The sequence below is a fragment of the Acartia tonsa genome, chromosome 12 (genome assembly GCF_053477335.1).
Source record: "Acartia tonsa isolate MP-2025a chromosome 12, ASM5347733v1, whole genome shotgun sequence".
NCBI classification, from domain to species: Eukaryota; Metazoa; Arthropoda; class Copepoda; order Calanoida; family Acartiidae; genus Acartia; species Acartia tonsa.
This window is the reverse complement of record NC_137271.1, coordinates 11075345-11101899: the sequence shown is the minus strand read 5'-3', so window position 1 is coordinate 11101899 and position 26555 is coordinate 11075345. Positions and strand designations below refer to the sequence as shown.

General features: G+C 32.3%; 1 protein-coding gene across 3 annotated transcripts in view; it reads left to right on the top strand.

Moving 5' to 3' along the window:
- The window catches only part of LOC145333938 (protein diaphanous-like), a 202676-nt gene that overhangs the window by 122930 nt on the left and 53191 nt on the right, over window positions 1-26555 (top strand). The window contains exon 1 of one of the 3 annotated variants that reach the window (XM_080179197.1): window positions 5126-5236. The exons of the other annotated variants lie outside the window; for them this stretch is intronic. Coding sequence (XP_080035323.1) covers window positions 5213-5236 — 24 coding nt within the window. The 5' untranslated portion in view covers window positions 5126-5212. Of the gene's footprint in view, window positions 1-5125; window positions 5237-26555 lie in introns of those variants that run through there. 3 annotated transcript variants of the gene reach the window in all.

The following is a 26555-nucleotide window of genomic DNA, read 5'->3' as shown; positions in this document are numbered from 1 at the left end:
TTTAAAAAGCATGCTGTGATTGTTCATAATCAAGAAAACTAATTTTTTTCCTTATGTCCTATCCCTTAGTTGAAAGTAATTTGCTCTATATTCAGAAAAAAATAACTGTATTTTTCTTAGGTTTTAAATACAAAGTATTGTTCATAGTTTTAAAGTAAGTCAAATGGGTTTTTAGTTGCTTGTAGCAGGGATGTTCGGACTTATTTTTTATGTCCACTAGCTTAAAACCTGTCAGGGGCAAAAACAAATCTTCTCTTAAGCTTTTACCTTCGAATACAGAGTTTTATGGTGCTAAGAAGGACGAGGTAGTGAAATACTATTGGGGTTAATTTTTGATTTTGGCAAATGAGAACACAGTAATAGTGTCTGACTGATTATGACGTAACAAAAAAAATTAGCCAATGAGAGGCCGTTATTGACCAATGGTAAAATTTATAGTGGCCTCTCATTGGCTGATTTTTTTTGTTACGTCATAATCAGTCAGACACTATTACGGTGTTCGGCAAATGAAATCTGACCAATAAAACTTTTTGTATAAAGGAAATACCGTGTATTAGTTGTATAGTTTAGACGTTATTTACTAAAATATGAGTGTAGCAAGCTAAAGCAGAACTACTACATTCGTTTTTGTATTGGTCTGACAGTCGCGAGTTATAGAGTATCTGCGTTGCTATTGCTATAGGTTTTTATTCTATCTAAAAGTCCAAAAAACAAGCATAAAACTCCCTTTTCCTTGAAAGTAAAGGATTGTATAATAGTTTTAATTGCCCTCAAACGGGAATGAAAACAACCATAACTAGCGAAGCTTAGATTAAAAGATCAAATATAGAGAACTAGAAATGTAGAGACGTTAGTTAAAGATAAATTTACTGGGTAAAACCTAAATCCTAAAGGGACAGACGGACAAGTAAGTCATAAAATATTCATGTATTGGTCAGGGGAATCTTTACATTAAATCAACTGTTCTATCTTAAAGAGCTTATCTTATTTTACCTCATGTAAACAAAGTTTCTCCTTAGCATTATGAACGGACAGGCGGAGAAAGTAAACTAAGGATTAGATATTCAGTGGCCATGCAAATATTAAACAAAATTTAAGCTTTCTATCTCTAATAGCAGCCGTTTGTAAGATTTTATATCGGACATACCTAACGGATGAATGAGGAATGACATAGAGTAGCTTCGCCAGTTAAAAAAATGCACATATTTCACGAAATTGTAAGCGTTCTGGTAAAGGCATTTTTACTGCCCCAAATGGTCATTTTGTAATCTGCGTATGCTGTTTTAATTGTTTGCTAGAGTTTTATGCAAAAATTGTAATTTAGTAAATGAGTTATATATTCGCTGGAAGGGAAAGGACATTTCGACAGTGAATTATACTGGTGCCCAATGTTTTACTAACACTATCTCTCATTATTTGGCCGAAAAACTTTTATTAAAGCTAAATAGGTTATTTCAAACTTTTTCAGCAATAATTTAATAATAGGAGGTATTTTGATTATTAAAAATCAATTTATCGTCCATTGTCTTATCCTAGAAGATCCAAGGATATTCGCTGCTTTAACAGATAATTTTCAAAAGTTATGACCTCTTATAATTAGAGAAAAAGTTAAAAAAAGTTATTTTTATGTGTTACACAATGTTTTTTCGTTGGTTTTAAATAATTTTGTTTCTTTTTTCAGGTATGTGTATTTTTATGTTTATACAACATTTTAAAGACAGAAATTTTAATAATTTAGAAAATATTAGTTTTTTAGCCATTGAGGGTAAATTCAATTCATTAAGAAGTAAGGATTTTTGTGTGTCCGTTAAGATCTCTGCAATTACTTATTTTTTATTTTTTTAGGGTAGCTTCACATAGCTTCTGTTATTTTATTGTTGTAGAAAATTTTATTTCTACTTAAAAGTCTTTTCAGGGGAATTACCTAATATTTCAGGAAAGATAAATGATGATAAAATAAACCATTTCTTTGTTTACTACATAAATTAAATATTTACACTAATATTGGGGAAAGATTGAATAATAAGTCATTGACATCTCCCTGAAAAAAAATATTTTCCTTCCCCAATTTAATCTACTTCCTATATTTTCAAGTTCAACACACTTTCACATTCCAAACATCCATAGATTAATTACATTCCAGATTCGTGGAGGTTTAATAACAAAGTTTTCTATCCATGTCAGAATTATTTCTCGATTCTAAATTTAACAAGATGATTCCTGTAATAGTAAGTAACAATATAGAAAGCGTGTCGACTTTATAATTATGTCCGTATGTCCATTTAAGACATGTTGATTTTTTGGTTATTTTGACAACCCTTCTTCCCCAGCTATTAATATGACGGAGGGAATCAATCATACATGGTTGTATCCCCGTGTCACTGATTTGAACCTTTTGAAATACATAATAATACTTCATCCTTCTTTAGCATTTACATGGTACAAGTGGGTGGCTCTAACGGGGGTTGTTCACGCAATCCCGTAAATCTGTGGTTCTAACAGGGTGTTCAACTAATCCTGTGAGTTGGTGGTTCTAAGAGGTTGTTCACCGAATTTTGTAAAGGATTGGTTGTTTCTAACGCAGGGTGTTCACGCCTTCCAGTAAATTTGTTGTTTGAATGGGGTGTTCACGCAATATAGTAACGAATTATGTGAAGGGTTGTTTCTAACGGGGGGGGGGGGGGTGTTCACGCAATCCCGTAAGTCGGTTGTTCAAAATGGGTGTTCACGCAATCCCGTAATGCAATAGGGATGGTCCCGTAAATTTGTTGTTCGAATGGGGTGTTCACGCAACATAGTAAATGGTTTCAACAGGGTGTTAAACGAATTCTGTGAAGGATTGATTGTTTCTAACTCGGGATGTTAACGCATTACTGTAAGTAGGTGTTTCTAACGGGGGTTGTTCACGCATTACCGTAAGTAGGTGTTTCAAACGGGGGTTGTTCACACAATACTGTAAGTGGATGGTAGTAACAGGGTGTTTTTGCAATCTTGAAGTGGGTGGTTCTTAAAGGGTGTTAACGCAATCCCGTAGGTTTAGGCTGTATGGAACGGCCGAATTATTTGCCATTCTAAAATATACTTTCTACTTTTTTTGAAGCTATAAAAGAAAAATAATTATTTCAGTTGCTGTATGTTAAAGCTCTAATGTTAGAATTAAGGTTAGCAATCCGGATCCAAATCCGAAATCCGCCCAATTTTTGGCCAATTTTGGAATCAGAATCCGGAATCTGTTTTTTAATAGCGGATTCGGATTCTTAATTGTTAGGCTAAAATTATCGTCTTGAGTTTTTTTGGTCCGAATATATATTTTAATTTTTAACAGTCATTTTGGCCGCTGTAGGGTCTAGAAATAGAAGAAAAGCTACTGTGAATATATGAAAAAACGCAGCTTTTGATTCTGCCCAGTACCCGGTAAAATTGAATCCCTTAATTTTTTTAAAAAAACCTTTTAAAATATTGCTAGAATCCGTCAAAAATAAGAATCCGGAATCTGCGGGAAGGGAATCTGTTTTATTTTTCACGGATTCTTGTAAGAATCCGAATCCGGTCCAAAAAATCGACGGATTGCCATCCTTATGACCAAACTTATTGCAATATTCAGTAGGGTTATTTTTGTGTATCATCATTTGGGATGGCCTTCAATTCATCGGCCATTGTCTTACTTTTATGATGCCTGCTATTACGAATATGAATTAGAATGAGTAGTACAAATAATCCTTATCTAAGTCATTTCAAATGCAAAAAAAGGCATATTAGTGTATTTAGCCACTAGAGTTAACTCTAACGTTACAATGACCATTTAGTACAGACAGACTTCAAAAAGTTTTAAACCAGCGTGTTTTAAATGGACGCACAGACTTTCTGGGAACGATTATAGAGTTGCTACGCTTCCTAATTCGTACCAAACTGTTACATGAATCATCATGAAAAGTTTGATATCGGTAAGACATTAATAAAATGTCTAAATTAATGTAAAGAGATAGCCGTTACTGATGGACGGACGAACGTCTAACAACCCTAATTGCAGAATAGCTTCGCCTTTAAAACATGTGTTATTTTCTCATAAAATGGCAGTTTAAAAGAAGATAAGAACAATTTTCATATCCTAATTCCTATTACACGTATACAGGGACGTCCAAGCTTTTAATTTTGTGGGAGGTAAAATGAGGAGATTTAAAGTTTTAGGAGGGGAGGGGGTAAACTAAACAACCCCTTTACCCGCACCCTTGGACGCCTATGTACATAAATAACTTTTGTAAAAAAAATTTCTTTGTAGGTATATAGTGAAATTTGCTGTTCTAGAGATCTTATTGGCCTTTCTTAAGAAATTTCTTACTATTTTGTAATTATTAAATTGGAATTAGATTATGCACAGATGAAAAGAAAATTTGTCTGATTTTATATTTACAACTTTTGACCCCCTCCCCCCCCCCCCCCTATAAATATTTTCCAGATTCCTAAGGCATGAATTTGTTTAGGTATAACTTTTTTGTATCAGCCATTGGCACATCCATGAGCATATATGTAGTATGTCATGGGAACTTTTTAAAATTTTGATTGGTTGGTTCATTAAGTTAAGAGTCCAAACTTTTCATCCACTAATAGAAATCTACAAAAGGGGTAATTTTTGCATCTTCATTGGGGATGTACATAAATTTTTTCGGCCATTGTCTTATCCCTTTAGATCCCTGATGTTATGAAAAGAATATTTATTATTCTTTATCTTGAATTAAGCTGCGTCCATTACAGAAGAATTATTACTAGTCAGGAGCTAATAGTCTCTAATTCAATATGTGAGTCTACTTAACACAAGGATTGGTCAGTTGATGATAAATAAATCTTCCCCAAATTCTTATATGGGAAAATAAGAGACAGTTATTTTATATTTTTGGAAAAGTTGGGGATCTTAAGGGATAAGACATTGGGTGATATATTGTTATAAATCCACAGTATGAAGCAAAATTACTCTTTTTTAGATTTAAATTATTTGTTGTTTAATTCGAAAAAATCATTCAAGATTTCATGAAAGTATCTAAAGAGATCCAAAGAATGATAATGTTTTTAAAACTTTTGGCACAAGTTAAATTTTCAGTCCTATGTTCCCTCCCCACCCAAAAAAGTCTCACTGCTTTTTAAGGATTTTTATATTATCCACATGTTATTTTATTCCAGAATATGCCTCTTTGAATAGGTGAAAAGTGATTCATTTATGTATACAATGCAATTAAATCGGGTAAATTATTTGGTTTTTTTCAGCGTAGTGTACTCTACAAATCTACGATATACGTCTGTATTGTTCGTTTAGAATTAGCCAGTGCCATACTTAGACTTTCTTTTCATTTATGATACAAAGTGGTACAATGTCTGTCTGTCCGAAGCTTAATATCTAAGAAACCACGAAACCGATTATGTGGACCTTCTCATGATGTTTACCTACTAGTCCTGGGTGGTTTTAAGCTAATTTGCATAACCCTCACCCCCCCTCTCCCAAACAAAAAATTTAACTTAAAAAAAGTACATGTTTCAATATAAAAAATATAGAAGCCTATAAGATCTTACTGCCAACTTAACCGATAGAGATTTCCATTTTATTGAAGCTTCACATTAGTCCCAGAATGGATTTAGGCTAGTGTTTGTAAAAATTTGTGTTAGTTTCAGAAAATTATCATTAACCTTTTGAAAAGTATACTAAAACATATATATTTTTTTCAAATAATATATTGTGTAAAGGTTATTAATATGAATGTCTTATGCTTTTATACTAATGTTTTTTTTTTACAAGAAAAACGAATTTTCTAAGGAGTCCAGCTTAAATACTGTTAAGATTTGTCGGAAATTTTTTAATGATAATTTAATGGAGGCTGGATGTACCCTTCTCTAACATAAAATATAAAAAAAACCATACCAGGACCTATACGATGCTTTACTGAATTGAAGAGCTAGCGGTGAGCAAGACCTTTCAGTACAGACAAACACAAAGACATCTTATTACTTCACGGATGATTGAAAATGTTGCCTTTGTTTTAAATGAAAGTATTTTTTTAATTGAAAAGGGGTAGAACATTTATAATGCAATTGATTATTTACTTGCAATTGAACCAACTTTTGATCAATTATAGAGTATCTTTGCTCCTATAAAATGGGGGAGGGGGGAGGGGATAAAGTTTCGGGCGTGATATGCCTATAAATCAAAACTTAGGTTTGTAGATTTTTCACGGTAAATTCAACCATTTGACATTTAGCTACCACACGCGCAGTAAGGGGATGGTACACTCGTGTATTTTATTTTAAAATTTGGGATTAGGAAGGGATCCAGAGGGATAAGACAATGGCCGATAAATTGATAAAAAATTACCCCTTCTGTAGAATACAATTAGTGGTTGAAACAGTTGGACACTCAACTTAATGAACGAAGTCCCCATAGTTGTAGTGTCAACTAATAAGAAAACGATATTATAAAACTATGGGGACTATTGTAATAAACAGCCCTATGTCCCCTCCTTTCCTGGGTTTTGAGAAAAACTAACTTCAAAAATGTTTTTTTTTTACTTTTGAGGTAACGTCATTTCTTTTAAGTAAAATTGTCACTGCAAACATTTTTCTCTTGGGGGAAAAAGCAAAGCTACTAGCTTTTTTCTACGTGAAGTTTTTAGTAGTTTTAATTTATAACTTTGACATACAAGTGAAAGTTAAGTAGTGTCCTCTTAAAATCAGCACCATATAATTCAGTTACATTTGCTAGGGGTTTATCATATATATGTAAGTTGTAATATATAAGAAAGAAATAATCAGGGACGGAACAATAGCTGGCAAATTAATCTTCCACTATAATCTTGTAACTAGTAAACATTTTTTTTAGGGGGGGGAGGTGGGGTTGTAGATTAATGAAACTAGGATTTTCAGCACTCTCCCTGAGAAATAATTCAATTGGATGCTGGATTTTTAATATCTAGCCTAGCTACTCTATACGAGTATGTCCGTACATTTGTATTACATCATAATATTTGTGTATTAAGAGAAAAGTAACAAATGAAATATCATTTACAATTTTATTATAAGGTAAGCAAGTATGCTGTAACCATTATAACTAGTGGTAAAATAGCTAGGGTAGGGGGCCGTGACTGTAAAAACCTTGGGTACTTTTATTTAAATCTTAATTGGTTGATTAAACGAACAGTGTCCCATTTTTTTAAAAAGGGTAATTTTGTTTATCATAATTGTCTTATCTCTTAAGATCCCTCTTTAATTATTGACGCGTATTAAACTTTTTAAAAATTCCAAAGAACTAACTATATACCTACATAATGAAACTGAAATTTTTTCTTCAAAAAACTATTTGACATGAGCTGATTAAAACGTAAAACGACCTTGGCCCAAAAAAGCACACACATTCTTTTGTGTTACCAACGACTTTTTGGCAAAAATTTTGCATACCGTAAACCCTAGACTTTGCTTGGATATAGACAAGCATTTAAAAAATAATTTTAGTACCTAGGAAAAAGTTATACTAAAAACGATAATAAATTTAAACTTCTATTATATCAACTAAAGAAAAACTTTTCTGTTAGACAATTTACCAGTTTATTTTATATTCTCCTTTATACCTTCAGCTTGAGAATAGTAATTTTTAATCGAAAAGTATGAGGATGAATATCTACCTTTGCTCTATAAGGCCACTGTGTGTATCATTTATATGCATGACCTTTGTCTGGAAGTTCTAGCTGAGCATATTTTTAAAATATTAAGTCTTTTTCTTAGCTTTTAATGTAATCACGAGTTTAACATAACAGCAGTAAAGTTTAAATCCTATTTTATTCTTAAGATTTATTTATTGTGTTTTTTTCTAAATAATTGTTACTGTCCTATTTCGCTACCACGTTGATGTCTTACTCATGGTGTGCAGTCATTTCCGCATTTTATCACATTTACTTTTTTCTGAACTTGCGGATCAACCCTCTAGAGGTTCTTGGGGCACTAAAGGCTGGGTGGTGGCGGTTGAATTATACCAACCCATTATTTATTTAACTTACAAAAAAATAAGTAAACCACCGCCTTTAAAGAAATAGTAATTAACCTTTCCATGATCTATGGAAAGCTACACTGTAAAGAAGAACTTTATCGGTTCATCGGTTAGCGAGATCCTTTGGTAGAGACAGAAAGAGATCCTGTTATTTTTATATAAGGAAAACTGTTTTATAAGTCAACATAAACTATAAAAATTGTTTGTCTTTTTGTCTATTTGGATAGGAATAACATAAATGTGTTTAATGATATTTTTCCTTATTTTTTGGCTAGAACGTACAAACACTCTTTATTACCCACAAGAATGTCAAAACTGAAAAAGGTTAAAAGACTAAATTGGTTTTTACTGTCTACACAAAGAATTAAAAAGTAGTATATTAATCTTTACTACATCCTATATTTAAATAGTAAAGGTTTTTTTGTTAATCTGTTAAGACATCGCTACCTCTAAACTGATTGAGTTCTCCATTTCAGGGAAGCTTCACATTTTGTAAGTATTTTAAGTAACCCAGGAAAAGTTTATTAAATTCGAATTTAAAATGTTATAATATTAAGAAGTGCAGCTTAGAAGTTGAATTGGGCAGAAAAATAAATAGACTATGGAGTCATTTCTCAAAATTGTGAGGAAAGTAAAAAAGCATTCTAATGAAGTCAACTCAAATTTAAGAATAAAAAACCTAGCATAAAACCAAACCTCAACCTATGTGAAGCTTCCCTTAAATGCTTATCCCTTCCATGGACCGCGATCTAATCACGGATCTTAAGGGATAAGACAATGGATGATAAATTTATTTTCATCATAACTATGATACGATTGAACAAGTTTGTATCAAGATTTAATAAAAATTTGAAGCCAATAAAGAAAACATATTTATAAAACTTTGGGGACTGGTATGATTTACAGTCTAATGTCCTCTCTCACCCTGAACTAATAGTAAATACGCACACTTTTTATTTATAAAACTTTGGGAACTGGTATGATTTAAAAGTCCTCTTTCACCCTGAATTAATAGTAAATACGCACACTTTTATCGATAAAGCTTTGGGGACTGGTATGATTTACAGTCTAATGTCCCCTCTCACCCTGGAACTAATAGTAAATACGCACACTTTTTGCCTTAATATTACAAACTTTTTGCGTCAAAAAGCATAGTGAGGGCTTTTTTGGTTGGTAAAATTTTATATACCGCGAGAGGACCACTTACGACCCTTACATATGAACATTTTTATTTTTATTTTTAAAGCGAAGCTTTTCTATAATTAGGGTCGGTCCGTCCGTCCGTCCGAGATAGATAGCTTTTATTCGTTAATTTAGACATGTTAGAATTGTCCTATCGATTTCAAACTTTGCATGATTATTCCTGTAGTAGTTAAGTACGATTTAGAAAGCGCAGCAACTCTATAATCATTACCAGAATGTCCGTACGTCCATTTTAAACATGTTGATTTTTCTAATTTTTTAACAGCAAATTTTTATGTGATCTAATTATCCGTTTGATCTGATTTTTGGTATATTGATTCCTGGGACATCAAAGAACAATATTTTAAGCGAAGCAACTCTGTAATCAAATCCTAAAAATGTAAGTATGTCCATACACTCAATAAACATTATCCTGTATCAAGAAGTTTTTCAACAAATTTACTTACAATTTTGCTTCGACTTTTATACTTTTATATTCTGATAATTCAGTTTAGACACTATACAAGTGTTAATGTCCGTTTGTCCTAACGTTTCAGTGCTTCGCTTTTATGGATGTTGTCATCCTTGTTAAAAATATATTTTTGATTTCTACAAGACACCTAATTAACAGTCATTTTTCTAACCTAACCTAAAATAGTAAAGTTATGTGTTTCGAATATTTTCAAGTATAATTACGCCCAGAACTTTAAGAAAAGGTAATTCTCTGTAAAAATTGCTAAAAATCGTTGGAAAAAATTTTTAGTTAGAATTTATCAAAAATATTTTTAGATTTTATTACTTTACATTCTTCATTGCTGAGGGGTACACGTGCAAAAATATGGATTTTTCCATTTTTTCTGGCCTGTACGTACGGCCAACAAAACGTGGTGTGTTGTGACCGTAATTAACCCCTCCCCAAGTAGCCCTGCGGATTTTTGTGGCCCACCCCTAAAATTTTAATGTAGAATATTTTTTCTGAAGAATAGACATTTACTTCAAGACATAAATGATCTGTTTAAAGTTTTTTGGACTGATTTTTTCTTATTCTTTATGGTCAGGTTTTAGATTTTTTTGTAACTTGGTAGATTTATGAATCTTATCTAGGAGGGGTGGGACATTAGACTGTAAATTACACTGGTATCAAAAGTTTTATGACTTATTTATATTATTAGTTGGATCAAAAACTTTTATTAAACTTTGGTTGGTTGTTTCCAAATTAGCCTAGTCAAATTTTTTCGAACATTAACTTTTACCTATATAGAAGGGGGCAACTTTGTTATCATCTCATTGGGATATACTTAAATTTATTGTCCATTGTCTTATCCCTAAAGGTACCTTTCATCTTGGAAGCAATATTGGGCTGGTTATTAAACTAGACCCCAAAGTTTTATACCAACTTTGGGGACTTTTATTGGTTGTAATTAAAAGGGTAATTTTGTGTATAATAATTGGGATGTACATCAATTGAATTTATTGGTCATCGTCTTATCCCTTTAGATCTCTGGCAATTACTAATACATAAAAAGTCAATTCTTTTGAAGTTACTCTTTGACTAAGGGGTTAAATATTATTGTATAATATAAGAGGGTAGTTCTTTGCATAATAATTTTGATACAATATCATTAGAATGCCCATGAAAGAGTAATCGAATTTAAATACCTATGTACTCCAATATGTTGAAAGTAATTCTTTAGAAAAACTTGTCATTTTGTTTCATCTGTTTCAAAACCGGTTCTCAGCCATACTGAAAAATCATGTATAGCATCGTATTACAGACAATTTTCCACAAATATGAAAATAAATCCTAAGATTAATACCAGTTTTGTTATTTTGTGATTTCGGCCCCTCAGGACTAATTAAACTGGTTTTAATCTTATAAATTTTCATTTTAATATCCGCGTAAAGCTGACTAAAATACGATGTGTTAAATAGGGTTAATTGTCAGTGGAGACATGTAATTGATAGTTCTCAGCTTTCTATTAACTCTACTGTTTCATGGATAAGTATAATAATAAAGGGGTTTCTTTTTTGCCTTCAATTTTTGGTACCCGCTATTTGTTAAACATTAATTTGCCGGAAAGTCCAATGCGATTTTTTATCGTTTACGGCCCGGAGTTATTTTTTTACCATTTGAAAAGCTTTCAAACCGGGATGAAAAACTATGTCTTGTAGAGTTTCATAGGTAGACAAATGATATAGTTCAACCTTTTTTCTACTTGGTAACAAGACTAATACCAAGCTTAAGGGATAAGGCAATTGATATATTGATGACCACACCCCAATTATGAAATACAAAATTGTTCCTTATGTAGAAGGCAATTATCGGTGGAAAAGTTTGTACATAATTAAAGTTTGCTGTCCAATCACCCATCAAAACGTAACCATACAAAGTTGAGACTTGCAGACAAAGGTTGTGCAATTAAAAGAATGTCAATCAATACTATATTTAATAATAATTCTTTTTCTTTTAGGTAAGTTCTTATGGTATATTATACATGCAAGAAGATTTTAATAGTAAGAGAAACACATTTTTATTAGTTATGTAAGTTAAAGAAAGTTATTGAGTGCTGTTGCTTTTGTAAAATTAAGCATAAGTGGCTTTTATTTATACAAAATAATATGTACAATATTTTTTTTTATAGTAAACAAAAACTATCGCCTTTGCTCCTAGCTTTACTGTGGCCCTGTGATATTAGAGGGGGTGGCTGAGGCAGTATAGAAATAGCATAAAACCACCCCGGAAGCTCTGTGAATCCTTCATAAATTGGTGGTTAGGGAAATCATAACTTAGTCAAACCAAAAAGAAATTGATATTCTACATAATAATAGGATTAAGTTTTTTTTTATCAGTCTATAATTATGTTGTGGTATCCGCCTAGGTTAAATGGCAGACACCCGAGTTCAAATGACTACGGCAGTGCGAACAGACGTGGACACATATATTATAGAGAAGCTACGCTTCTCTAGCAATCACTAAGTAACAAACAGAGTCTATTCAGATGTTCCTTTATTCAGGGTCTAAGGTTTACTAAAGTTATATACAACAAACAATAAATACACAGATTGGAATAAGTAATCATAAACAGAATCAATATAAATACATATACAATAATCAGTTTGGGCAATAATGATCCCCCATCCCTGGAAAGGGTGGGGGGAATTAACAATACAGCTTAACCATAATAAGGCTGTCAAAATCTATCATTAATTTTAGGCATAGGGAGGGGGTCGGCTGACCCCTTCCCCAGTACTCGGGGGAGGGCCCTCGGCCCTTCTCCGAACCAAGGTCAGGGTTGCCATAGAACATGGCTCACGGCTGCCGAATACCACAATGTAACTCCCTTGCTTTATAGCATTATTACACTTAATAAAATGGGAGTTCATATAAAGATTTTGGGATAAGTAATTGCTTGAATTCTTTTTGCTAATGGCAACTAAGATTCCCCTTTAACTTTAGCTTTTATGTACTTTTAACAATAACAAGTATGAACATAAGTAGCGCAGAAAACTATGTATGAAATATGCAAAAGAATTGTTAAGTTAGGGTTAAATTTAATCCTTAATAACTAAGAACTTTTTAGTAGTGACGCTTCACTTATTCAGTCCATAAACCTGTAGGGGAAATGTGCTCGGCTGCTATTTGATATAGATTTCTGTTTTTTATCCTAACATGTCTAACGATATAGATATACGGACGTTCGAAAGGACTAACCCTAATTATAGAAAAGTTTCGCTTTTAAAAATACAACATCTAAAACATTATTTATTGCCCCAAAATTGAATATAATTCAATATACTTAAAAGCATAAATCATAAAAGAAACAAAAATTGTTGGGTTGGATGCTTTAGTTACAAGGAGAAATAATATGAGAAAGGGTGAAGACCCCCCCCCCCCCATTAAAGATATTATCTTGCTTTTTATAACCCAAAGGCTCACAACACTGGCGCTTGCGCCCCTAGCATACGATCAGAAAATAGCAAAAACCATTCCAATACTTCAATCTAAAAATAAATTAGCCTAAAATCATCCTGGGACCTATGACAAGATTCCATACAATAAAGATCTCAATTGGTTCAGACTCTACAATATTGTGTTTTTTTTATAGTGAAAAAGCCTTTGTCCTTTGCTTTTGGGGGGCATGTATTATTAGATGGTGGGACGGAGAAGCAAAAAAATAGCTTCAAACCTACATTTTTAACTTGTTAAGATTTGATTTGCTTATAAGAAAATGCCCAATAGTCCTAGAAATCCATATTTCAAATATCTGACTGATACTGTAATCATCATGCCAAATTTGAAATCGCTAAAACAATTCTAACATGCCTTCGCCGCTTTTTAAAAGAGGGTACGTTAGGTTTTTGTGCTTGAAAAAAAAAGGATTTTGTCAATATTATTTTAAAAAAGTGAATACGAAATCAATATGCAACACGGTAAAGGTTTTTTATTCAAGCTTTCCTTTTATGGAGATGCCTTTTTCTTGTTCCATTTATGTAAAGGATCGCTGTTTTTTATATAGCAAAGATCTTCTACATGTTTAGGGGTTGGTCGATTTGTTAAAAATAGCGCTGATCGTTAATTTAAGGTATGTTAAAACATTCCAATTTATTTCAAACTAAGCATGATGATCCAAATAACAGAAAGTAGAAAGCGAAGCAACTCTGTATAATTTATCATTTTTTAGCATGTTATTCTTTAGAATTTATTGAAATGATGATTTTAAAACGATTTAGTACGATGTTATATAAGTGCAACACCTATTATAAGAATTCTAATAATAATGAATCATAAACAGTGTAAACCAACATCGAATTTTTAGTTTATAGCTCCAAATTGTTCGTTTGTCTGACTGTTTGAACTAAGATTCTGAACTTTGCTTTTATAGATGTTGTCCTTCTTGTTAAGTCAACGAATTAGAGAAATTTTGAGTATCATCATTATAAATATTTCTACCTCCCAAAAACGTATTACGCAATTTTGTTAGTTGCCGAGATCTTTTTAGACATCTGGCGTAAATGGGTATTCTCCCTCTCAATCTACCAATTTTGCGTAAAATTGCGCCAAAGAGTTTCTACTGTAATAACCGATGCGTAAACATAACAAAAACACTACAGAGTTCTTTTTCTTAACGGGGCCGTGGTAGGGCGTACGCAAAATTTGCGTACATTAAAGTATGCAAATGACAACAAAAAGCAACGAATATTGTGTGTGTGAGTGTATGTGTGCTACTATAGATCCTTTAAATTTTGTATTGGATCAAAAATTAAATATTTAATATTATACAGTTTTAAAGCAGTTGGATGTATGTTCTTGTTTATGTCATTTCAGATATCTTAAATGGCTAAACCTTCAAATTTTGTGCTTTTCAGAGAAGCTTTGTTGTCATGCCGAGAAGTTTACATGCGTATTTAACATTTTGGCGATTTTTAAATAAAATTTGGAAGATTTTTCATTGTAACCACACCAAATTCCACACACTATGGCATTGGTTCTATTTACAATTGGACACAGATACGCATTTTAAGGGCCTTTAAAAGGCAGCTTTGAATGCGTCAATAATGCGTATTATATATTCATTAGATTGGCGAATAAATCCAATGAGGTTGAAAGTTTACACATATACAAAAAGACGAATTTTATTACCATACACAAGGACTTACAGATAAGGGTAATGCGATCAACTGGTTTGTTGTCTGCTTTAGTTAGAAGACATTTCCACAAGTTGAAATATATGCCAATTAACGTGTTTCTAAAATAAATATACTACAAAAATATAGTATGTACTTAAAATATTTGTAAAACTACGTGGTAGAAGTTAATTTTATAAAAACAAATATAGCCCAATTGGTTCTGTGGTTACTGAGATCTTAAGCTTCAGACATACACCATTCTACATGTATTATAATTGAAACCAATTTGAATATATAATTAACAAATTGAATTTTACTTGTTGTTGCTTTCTATGTAACTGTACTTTGTCGATCATATGGAATTTTACTGGGGTTCTTAGTATGGAGGGTTTCAAATTAAACAAAAATTAAGTCAATGGTTTCACACAAAGTGCTTAGCCGAGCACAGAACCCCTTCCCACTTATTTATATGGTTAAAAAAAATTTGCAGTTTAGTTGGTTTTTAGTGTACTTGATCGTCTAAGAATTTGTCATTTGAATAAATAGGGACGAAAGGCTTTTCTTACTTTCTAAATTAGGTAGGTATAGCTTATAATCATTGGAATTCTCACATGGTTTGAAAACTATAGGACAATTCTAATATTTCATATTTTAGTATTCCTCCTAACATTTAGCATTTGGTACATACGTTCTGATTTCAATTATATTGCGAATTAGTTGCACAGATATGTGATTGCAAAAATTAATAGCATTGGTTATTCTGGTAGAATTCTTGTAATAGGGGGGTTGAAATGTCTGTTATTTCCTTTTACGGGCAGTCTAGGACACTGTAACTGTTTCAATTTTTATCTTTATCCTGGCAATGTAATTACATTTATTCCATTAGTCCCCAAAGTTTTATAATAAGGTTTTCTTATTCGTTGGCCTAAATATTTTGTGGTCTTTTATTGTTTTTGAATTGGTAGGTTCATTTAGTTTAGTGTACCAACGTTTCAACCACTAACTGTAATCTGTAGAAGGGGTAAATTTGTGTATCATCATTGGCGATGAACATCAATTTATCAACCATTGTCTTATCCCTTTAGATCCCTGCACTGTAACACTGTTACAGACAACCAACTCTTTGCCTACGTTACCTTTTTCTAATAGTCCTAACTTTGCATGGTAATGATTTAAGTCTGTTCATTGCTCAATTCATTTTTACTTTTCTTACCAGGCTTAGGCTGTTGACCTGCCACCTCGTGAAATAGCCTAAATCGGTCCATGACAAAAACAAGCTTCTTGTCTGTAAGGACAGCTGTTTTGGAGATCTTAATTAACCCAAGACACACACACACACACACACACACACAAACATTCAACTAATATAGTATATAGGATGTCAAGTAACAGATCCAAGTAGACTTGTAACTTGTAGGGTTTAAATTAATCTGACTATTCTATTTGATATTATTAATCCGCCTATCAATATATGAAAAGGTTATGCGCGGATTATACCAGATTATTATCATTTTAAAAGGAAGGGATTTAGCATGTGAAGAAAAAAAGTAATTTAACGAGCCAAAAATCAAGCAGTTATAAAAAGCTTGATTTTAATCTGCTTCAGTAGAACGTACTTATTATAGACATACAAACAGACCTTATATCAAACTATTTTTTTGCTTAAAATACCATATTCCCGGGGAGGAATGGGACATTGAACTGTAAATTATACTAGTACCAAAAGTTTTAGAAACACACTCCATTGGTTTCCAAAGACTTACGGTATTCTTAATCTTGATTGGTTGGTTCAAACTAGAATTTCATCTAGAAGTGTCCAATAATTTGAATTTATAATTTTTTCTTATTTTAAATTTGTAAAGGGGGGGGGGGGGGCGAAAGTGACACTTTTTGAAACCAAAACTACAGGAATTCAACTTCAAAATAGAGTTACAGCACTAAAATTTGGAATGACATTCGCTTTAAAGAGGCACAATGTGGAACTGTGAAGAAAAGTTGGTGAAACCGCCAGTACCGAAATTTCCCGCCAAAAAACAAAAAAAATTGGCGATAGCGGCGGTTTCGCCGCCGTTTCTTCAAAGTTCCACATTGTACCTCTTAAAAGCAACTGCAATACCAAATTTTAGTGCTGTAACTTTTTTTTTTAGTTGAGATCCTTTAACATATAGTTTTGGTTTCAAAAACTGTCACAACCGCCTCCCCCCTTTGTAAATTACATAAAAGCAACCTTCAATTATTAAGAAATCATGCTTATGATTAATCAACATAATTTGACGTTTACTAATAAGTAACAGTTTTCTTATGTTTTTCATTAATTCTAAAGAACAGGGTTATGACAATAGGAGAAAAACTATATCCACTATCTTTATAACTTTATATAAATTTTGCTTTAGACGTAAAGAAAACAAGGATGACAACATCCATTAAAGCAAAGCTCAATAAATCAAAATGTAGTTTTAATATTGGAGAAAATTAATTTTGGAAAAAAATTAATATTATTTACAATATTATAAACTAATCATATGTGTAAATAGAGAAATTGCTTGATTATAGAAATGCTTTGCTTTTAACGTGACAACATCCATAAGTAGCGAAGCTCAAAATAATGATGGAATGGACAAAGTTAGTTATAAAGAATATGTTCAGTTGTGATAACAAAATTAGAAAGATAGAAAATATGCAAAACTCAAATCACGAAACCTGTAAAATAAGGAATATTTCTTTTGAACTATTTCCGACATACAGACGGACAAAACAATGTAAAGACTAGATGCGGGTATGTCAGAGGAATCTTCACCGAAAATTTTAATTGTCTATCTTCATTAGCAACTGTAAAAATGACATTCTCCATAGCGTTACGGACTGACAAAGTAAATTATAGAGCAGCATCGCTACTAAAAAACTACAAGCCACAAAGTTTTTGTCTACAAATATAGTTTGTTATCTTTCAATTCTCTATCAAGGAGGGAGATATATCTTGAGGAAAATTAATAGTAGGACTCTCAGCAGACAATCCAAAACTAGCCAGGAAGGATAAGCCAATGGACGACAAATTAATGTACATCACTAGTTACGGTAAACAAAATTACCCTTTCTGTAGATTAAAATTATTGGTGGTCCAATTTGGATACTGCTAGTTCAAATTAATAAAAAAAGATACTTCTGGCATTTTAATAAAAATTATAGTTCTGTTTCGCTTAATATAAATACTTAGGTTAGGATGTTTTTATTTGATTTTTACTTTTAAATTATTATTAAATTTTTCTGAAAATATATCCGGAAGTGTTTTGTACTTGTGATGTCTCATATATGTACATTTAATAAATGTATTATATTAGTTATTATTGTTAGTTACACTTTTGTTATCAAAAGTTATATTATTATTCATTTTGTTTGCCATAAAAATATTTTTTATAAAAAGTGATTCAATAGTTAGTTGAATAGATGCTTCATAGTAAATTGAATCTTCAAATAAAAATTCTTCAATCTTTTTTTAAAAAGCAGCCGAAAAAAATATAAAAAATCCTTTGTCAAATTTGTTAAGGCATATGTTTTCAGTAGCGAGGCTACTCTATAGTTAACTATCTGTCCCTCAGTCCGTAACGCTTTGTGGGAATTATGAATTTCTCGACTGCCATTAAAGATAAACCTCTGAAATTTTATTTAAGATTCATATGACATATGCATATCTAAGCTAAACATTGATATGTCTGTCTGGCTGTCCGTCATGCTTTAAAATCTGCTCTGAAACTCACGTTGTCCTTTCCATGATTTTTTATGCTTCGCTACTTTTGGATGTTGTCATCCTTGTTTTGAAATTTAATCCTGTTTCAAAAAAACCTATAACCGATTTTCTCTTTTTCAAAACCCAGCTCGTTATTTTAGCCAGCTACAAGTTTCACTTTATTAGAGTACATGATAATCTGGTGTAAGATCCAAATAATGTTAAATTTATTCTAGAATCACACCTATAAACTTTCAATACATATAGGATAATGTTTTGTTGTTATGTCCTTGAGTGTTGCAATCCTATTCAGTTGATTGGTACCCCTCTTTCTAAAAAAAAACACAATAATATTTAATTTGGTTTAATGTATTGGAACTGTTAAAAACGGCAACTTAACCGCCGAAAATCTCCATTTCTAGATGGTTTTTGTACAAATTTTTAAGGCAATAAATGGCAGCTTTTTTCAGCATTTAAAAATTAAAGCAACAGCCACGCAGAATCGCAGTGCTGTAACTCTTCTTTTTAGCTGTGTTCCATTGTGTTGGATTCAAATGACATCTGTCAAACGACGACAGAGAAATTTTAAGGGATAACACTATGGCCGATAAACTGATGTACATCCTCAATGATGATTCACAAAATACCCCTAATTACGTAGATCAAACGTTTGAACACTCAACCTAATGTAAAAACCAATCAAAATTCAATATAAGTCCTCAAAAATGTTAAGCCAACGAATTAGAAAATCTTATTATAAAACTTTGGGGACTAGTGTAATAAACAGCCCAAAGTCCCCAAGTATATAGATTGAGTTTATAAGGGAGTGGTGATTATTTTATAAGGGGTCGAATTCAGTTTTGAAGGAAACTGCTTCCCCCATCCTTTGAATTAGATATCATGAATCATATGATTGCTTAGTTTGTCAAATGATTTATTGAGATACTTTTATTTTTTCTCTGTCGTGACTTTTAAAGTTAGCTCTTCTCCAGGATACAGAATAGGGCATTGGATGATAAATTCATGTTTCTATTAATTGTTATGAGTTATGATTATCTCTTTGGTAGAACATAGATATAATTTAATCACCAGTAGCGGCTACGCCTCTAATGGCCTCTAGGGGCACGTAAAATATTTTTTTTTATTAATTTAAATATAGATTATCTGTTTACGAAAAATATCTAAACGGCCGCTATTTCTCTTGGGAGGATGGTGAAACCCTCCGTCAAAATAGTTATAAACCTTCCCTAGGACATATGAGATGCTACACTTTAAAGAAGAACCATATCGGTTCAGCGGTACAGACCGATAGACAGAGATTCTTTTAATTTATCCTGTATGTTTATTGGTACTACATATTAAGCTAACTAAAATAAAGATTTAAAAGAAAAAAATCGTGGAACGATTATTTCACCTTTAGCAAGAAGTAAATTGATTTTCAGTTTCAAACAGAGTTATATACATCATCTTGCTTTATGTAGCAATACACTCTAAAAAATGCTTTGATAGAATCGTCCTTTCGAGTTGTAACCTTTCATGAAGATTTCTGGTACAATCTTGCAAATGTAGTTCAATACAGGGATTTAAAAAGGGATAAGACAATGGCCGATAAATCGATATACATCCCCAATGATGATATAAAAAATTACCCGTAGATTACAATAAGTGGTTGGAACGTTTGGAAACTAAACTCAAGTCCTCATAGATGTTAAGCCAACGAATAAGAAAACACTAATATAAAACTTTGGGGACTAGTGTATTAAAAACCAAAAGTCCCCTCCCTCCTTGATTTCAATAACAGAAAGTCTGTAGGTCCATTTTGAACATGTTTACATTTTGAAATTCAAATTTTTAATTGTAATATTTAAATGGTAAATCCTATGACGATTGGGAATATTTGTTGGCCTTCACTTACCTCACACCTTACAGCAAGAGTATTCATTAAGATATATAAGTTTTCCGGAATTTTAATGTTAGGGGGAGATTTGAAATCTGCATCAAATTTAAGGATTTTTTTATAAAATTCGTTTTTTGTATAATTCTTTATCTAAAAGCGGAAATGCATTTTAAGATAATTCATTTTGACCAATAGAATAGGTGGATTTTAAACTACCTGCGCTCTAATTGGTTGAATGATGTACGCCATTCAATCAGAGCGCAGATTTTTTAAATCCACCAATCACAGATGTCAAAATTAATTAACTTAAATTGCATTTCCGCTTATAGATAAAGAATTATACAAAAAACGAATTTTATAAAAAATCCTCAAAATTTGATGCAGATTTCAAATCTCCCCCTAACTTTAAAATTCCGGAAAACTTATATATCTTAGTATTCATCTAGAGTTTGAAACCGATAGATTGATTCAATCATGCTTAATTTTAATTCAATATTGAAAAGTTTCTAAGAGTGTTACTGTTCATATCTTAAAACAATTCAACACTTTAATTTTTAATTCAATGTATATTTATATTATGAGAATATCAACTAGAATGGAAATATCTTTAAACCAAAACAAAGACATTTTAAAAGTTGAAATCAATATGACAATTCTAACATGTATATATTAACGAAAAGAGCTAACCGTTACGGATTGACGGACTGACTTTTGTTTAATCTTAGACATCTTTCTTTTATGACAGACGAGAAGTCACATTTATCTTAATTTTTCACTTTTCTCATTTGACGTACAGACACTGGTAATTATAGAGGAGCTGCGGTACTAACGAAAAGAAAAATGAAATGGTTGAAAATAAATATGTGGTATGGTATGGCTTTGCCAACTTAATATCAGTTTCAGTCTTTTTGACATTTTTGATAGCAAAGCTATTCTACAATTTTAATTGTCCGTCCGTTTTTTTCCGAGGAAACGTCTGTCATTTCAGTTGTCATTTACGGTGAGAAGATAGTATTGTGGCTATTAAAGATAAATGTATTCAAAATTGTTATGAAGATTCCCATGACAATCTACTATATGTCTAACTTTGTCAGTTAATCTGTTTGGTTATTCTTATTATTCTGGCCGAAAAAATGAAGTACATCCCCAATAATGATACACAAAATAACCCCTTCTCTAGATTTCAATGAAAGGTTGAAACGCCTAGTGAACCAAACAATCAAAATTTAAGAAGTCCTCAAAGTTGTTCAGCTAATGAATAAGAAAACTAAAAACTTTGGGGACTAGTGTAATAAAAAAACCTAGTTGACCCCTCTTACCTCACATTTTTCGCTCCAAATTCTTAGTCCTTGTTTTTTTTGTAAAGGTTAAGTGTTTCATATTGATTTATGTTTTGAATTGGAAGAAAAACAATATTGTAAAATGCTTTTCAAGGATGGGGATATTGCAAGAAAATTTAACTTGTCTCCACTTGACTTTTCGGTATTTTATAAAATTTGGTCCTGCATTTATGGCATCTGTAGAGATAGAATATTAGCAGGCTAAAACCATCACAAACTTATGAATATTAAGAAGTTAATTGCAATATCATCACAGGGTATATATGAAGCTTCTCTAAAATGGGGAAATCAATCGTTTTAGTGGACAAAAAATCTTTACTACTTAATATGTATAATAGGATGGTTTTCTAATATAACTATCTTATCTATAATACAAAGTAGAACGATGTCTTTCTGTCTGTTTGTTTTTCTGTTTGTAGCGAAGGATCTCGCTAACCGCTGAACCGATCGGGTTCTTCTTTACAGGGTAGCTTCTTATAGGTCCCGGGAAGGTTTATAACTATTTTCTTGGAGGGTGGGACACCCCCAACCCCCCGAAACCCCCCCCCCTCCCAAAGAAAAATTATTTTTATAAAATTTTTCTTTTAAATCTAAATTACGAAAAATTGGTTTGATCAAACCTCTTGGGGCAAAGCCCCTAGTTCTTGATATAATAACAGGTTTTTTTAAAATTGCTTTCCTTTTTCTTATTCACAATGGCATGCTGCAAGTGTTGGCAATTAAGTTTTCGTGGTGCATTCTTATGTGAAATTTTCTTGTATATATTTTTTGGAGGATTGGCTGTAAACTTGTTATTGTCGATATAAATTTTTACTTACAAAGCATAATTTTAAAGTTGACGGATGTTATTGGTATTAATTGATCTTTTTGTATAGAAACTTCTTAAAACTCAAGTAATGTCGACGTAAATACTATAAAACAAGGATGACAACTTCTATAAAAGCAAAGCTCTCAAATCAGACAAACGAACATTAACACTTATTAGTGTAAGAACTTATTAAGTAGAATATATGTATATTTACAAGTCTGAACAAAATTGTATATATTTTGTTGCAAAATTGCGTTAAGCCGTACTGGATACTGTTTATGGAAATGCTTTTATTTTTGGACTTGAATATGAATATAGAGATGCTTTGCTTAATACAGGGTGGGCCAGATAAATCCGGACTTTTTCTTATTTTTAAACAAATGAACATAAAATCGTCAATTTTAAAGATTTTATTGAATTTTAAAAACTGGGAAGTAAACTAGGTATATGACTATTAGATTATTCAATAAAATCGCCGCCAGCCTCAATCACCACCTTTACCCGCCCCCTAAACCGCCCCCCGACCCTGGTCACCATGTCCCTGTCCAAGATGGCGAAGTTCATCTTGATAGTGGCAATGAGGGAGGTCTTTGTGTTATAGGCGCGTCTATTGGTTCGTGCTTTAATGGCGCTCCAGGCCCATAATTCAATTATATGAAGATCGGGGCTGCTGGGAGGCCACATCTCCTTAGGGACGTGAGTAACCGCAGGATCCAAATATACCCATCTTTCAAGCTACCATTTGACACGGCGGCTCTCATTTTGGCCACAATTAAGCTAGAACAACGTTTTATACCTTTTTGGAAATGGCATAAAGATTAAGCTATGGTTATCATCGCAATACATAGTCTAATAAGATTTTTAAGGTTCCAAATAGGCCCATGTAGTCGAGAACCGAGAAATTTTCAAGATTTTTGACATTTTTGACACCTTAAAATCTGCCACGTTTCACTTTGCCGGAGTACTACGGCCAAACCAGATGTGATAGAGAGCTCTAGTTTTTTTCTAGTGTCTTCATTAAGTATCTTACAGTATCTCCAGCAAGTTTCATAAGTCTATCTCAGCTACAGATGGGCTGAGATCAGATTTAGTGGGCCCATATTGAGAATCTAGGGTAAACTAGCGCTCATTTCGAATCTGCCATGTTGAACATAAGCGCTGCCAGCTCGGAGTGCACATCCTCCATCCTCCAAAAAATTTTATTGGCGAAAAGGTAATTACCTAAGCTTTTTATAGTGTGGTCAAATGTCTTGTTTGGTCAAGTAGTTTTGGTGCTATGGCCGTTTGAAAAAAGTCCGGATTTATGTGGCCCACCCTGTATATAGGACCTTATTGTCTTAATAAATCTTTGTTCCAAAAAATGTTGTTAAACTGATTTTTAAGAAAAAAAATTATTTTTTTTATCATTCATTGTCTTATCCCTAGGTACCTGTAGACTAACCCAAATGCATATGTTGCTATTGTAAACCCTTATTAAGCCCTTTCATCGGGTTTACACCCCCCCCCCACATATTCAGTTTTTCTTGCTGTTTAACTGAATAGAGTTTATACAATGTAGTGATTAATTTCACCTTAATTGTAGAAAAATAAATGATAAACAAAAATTTGATCTTTACGATAGCGCAGCTTCTGCATAATTAAGATATGTCCGTACGTCATTCTCTTGTTAATGTTATTGCTGCGCAAGTTATTTACAAATTTTTAAGTAATAAAGGACCTAAAAAGAAGCGAAAAATGACTTTGACTCACTTAAATTCTGAAATTTATTATCACACTTTTTTAGCCCTCTAGATCAAATAGGAGCCGAGATAATAAGGGGGGGGGGGATGGGCCCGACCGTTAAGGGTTAAGTGGCTATTTTAGCTAAAGATATATTAAGCAGCTTTAAATGAACGCCACTTTCAAGTTTCCCTTTTGCAAAAATTCCTCCCAACCCCCTTTCCTTTTCTAATCTACATACGCCCTTAAACCATTCCTTTTTCTGCCTTTCGGGTGTTTATGCATTCTCTTATAATTTGTATAATTATAGCACTTTTCCCTTGTAATGATAACCTCTTTATTGATAAATAACATGCTAAATAAAAATTTGAGAAAATAATATTTTGGGGATTTTTTGGCTTCCATTTGTCATAATAAGAGTATGCGTTGATTAACTGCAATTGCCCTCTCCCTCTTTGAATATCTTAGAATTCTTACAGAAAAAAGGTTAGGATATCTTCTTTAGTGTTTTTGCTTAAAGATTTCGCTAACCACTGAACCTATTTAGTATTTATTGATAGGCTAAACTACAGACAACAAATCCTTATTACTTTATAAAATAGGATATATGTTGAAAGGCAGAAACATCAGCGCCGTGCTTTTGCCTTCTTTGTAAAGCTAGAGTAGAGCCCTAAGGCCCCGGTTATGGTGTTTCTCCAATATAGGCAAAGATTTTGCAATAGCGAATTTAATGTTACTTCCCTTGTTTGTAAAGCAAGTTATTCTAAGATAATTAGTCAATTATCTCTCACTTTTAATAAGCCAAATTTCCTGTAACCCACTTTATTTAAAGAAAACTATTTTGCCTAACATAAAATCATTATTAAAACTAAAGACATTGTTTTCCATATGTTAGTGTACATTAGATTGCTTGAATCAAAGTCTTTTTTTTGCGCTATTAATATGATGGTTATTATTGGTAGCTTTGTGGATTATTTCCCGGCATATACATATATACTTGTATTTATATGATCAGCTGTTTTCTAAAAGGGGTTATCAAGCAAGGGGTTCTGGAAGTAAAGAAGTGGGGGGGGGGGGTGTCTTCCCTATACCTGCCTACATATGCCATTCCATGTAGGATTTATTTAGCATAGATCGGCTAAATTCAAAAAAAAATATTAAGATATTTTATCATGTATTTTTTGATTATGTCAATAAATGAAAAAATTTAAAATATTTAACCTGAGGTGAATCCTTAAAAAACTTTTGCCTCACTAAAATCAGTTTGCCCCACTAAAATTTTCCTCTCAAAATTTTTAGAGAGCCTATGAATTTAAAAAGTTCTTGTTAAGAGCTTCATTTGTTGTGGATAGCATAGAACCAGACCAGCCAGGGTTAATATAAATATTTCCTAAAAAACATAGACTAATCAAGGGGGGGGGGGAGGTTCTGACACATTTGCGTTATTAGGAATAAAATCATTCTTAAATGATGAATTTCCCCCAGATTTAAGATTTTTTGGATAGGCCTCCAGGTTCCGGAGCTCCAGGCCTTCAGGTGGTCTCTGTACAGGTAAAAATGAAAAAAAAAAATTTTTTTTAAGAGTTAGATGTCAGCTTATGAGACAAAATATGTATGTTTTTTCTTCAAATATGTGAATAACAATCAAAAAGAAGCATATTTTGTTTTATAAGTTAACCTCTAACTCTTCAAAAAAAATCTTATTTTTAATTTTTACCTGTACAGAGACCACCTGGAGGCCTGGAGCTCCGGAACCTGGAGGCCTATCCAAAAAGTCTTAAATCTGGGGGAAATTCATCATATAAGAATGATTTTATCCCTAATAACCTATCTTCTCAGTCCAAAGATAAAGCCTATACACCAGGTTTACGCAAATGTGTCAGAATCAAATAGGGAGAGGGCATTGGGGCATTAATTATATAGGTTCTCAAACTTTTACTTGTACAAACTAGAGGTTATCAAACTTATTTTACCTATAACTTTAATCTACAGAGGAATACATTTTGTCAATCGTAATTGGGGTTTACATCAATGTAAAATCCATTGTCTTATCCTTTAAAATCCCTGCTCAAATTGCAAACATCTATGAATTTACCTATACATAATAAATTTTCTATAAAATATTTCATCTATGAATCTATGCATACAGACAAGAATTGAAGTTTTAAATTCTGAATTTTTTCATTAAATAATATATTTGCATTTTTATTTATTTAAAAGAAATTTTAATTCTG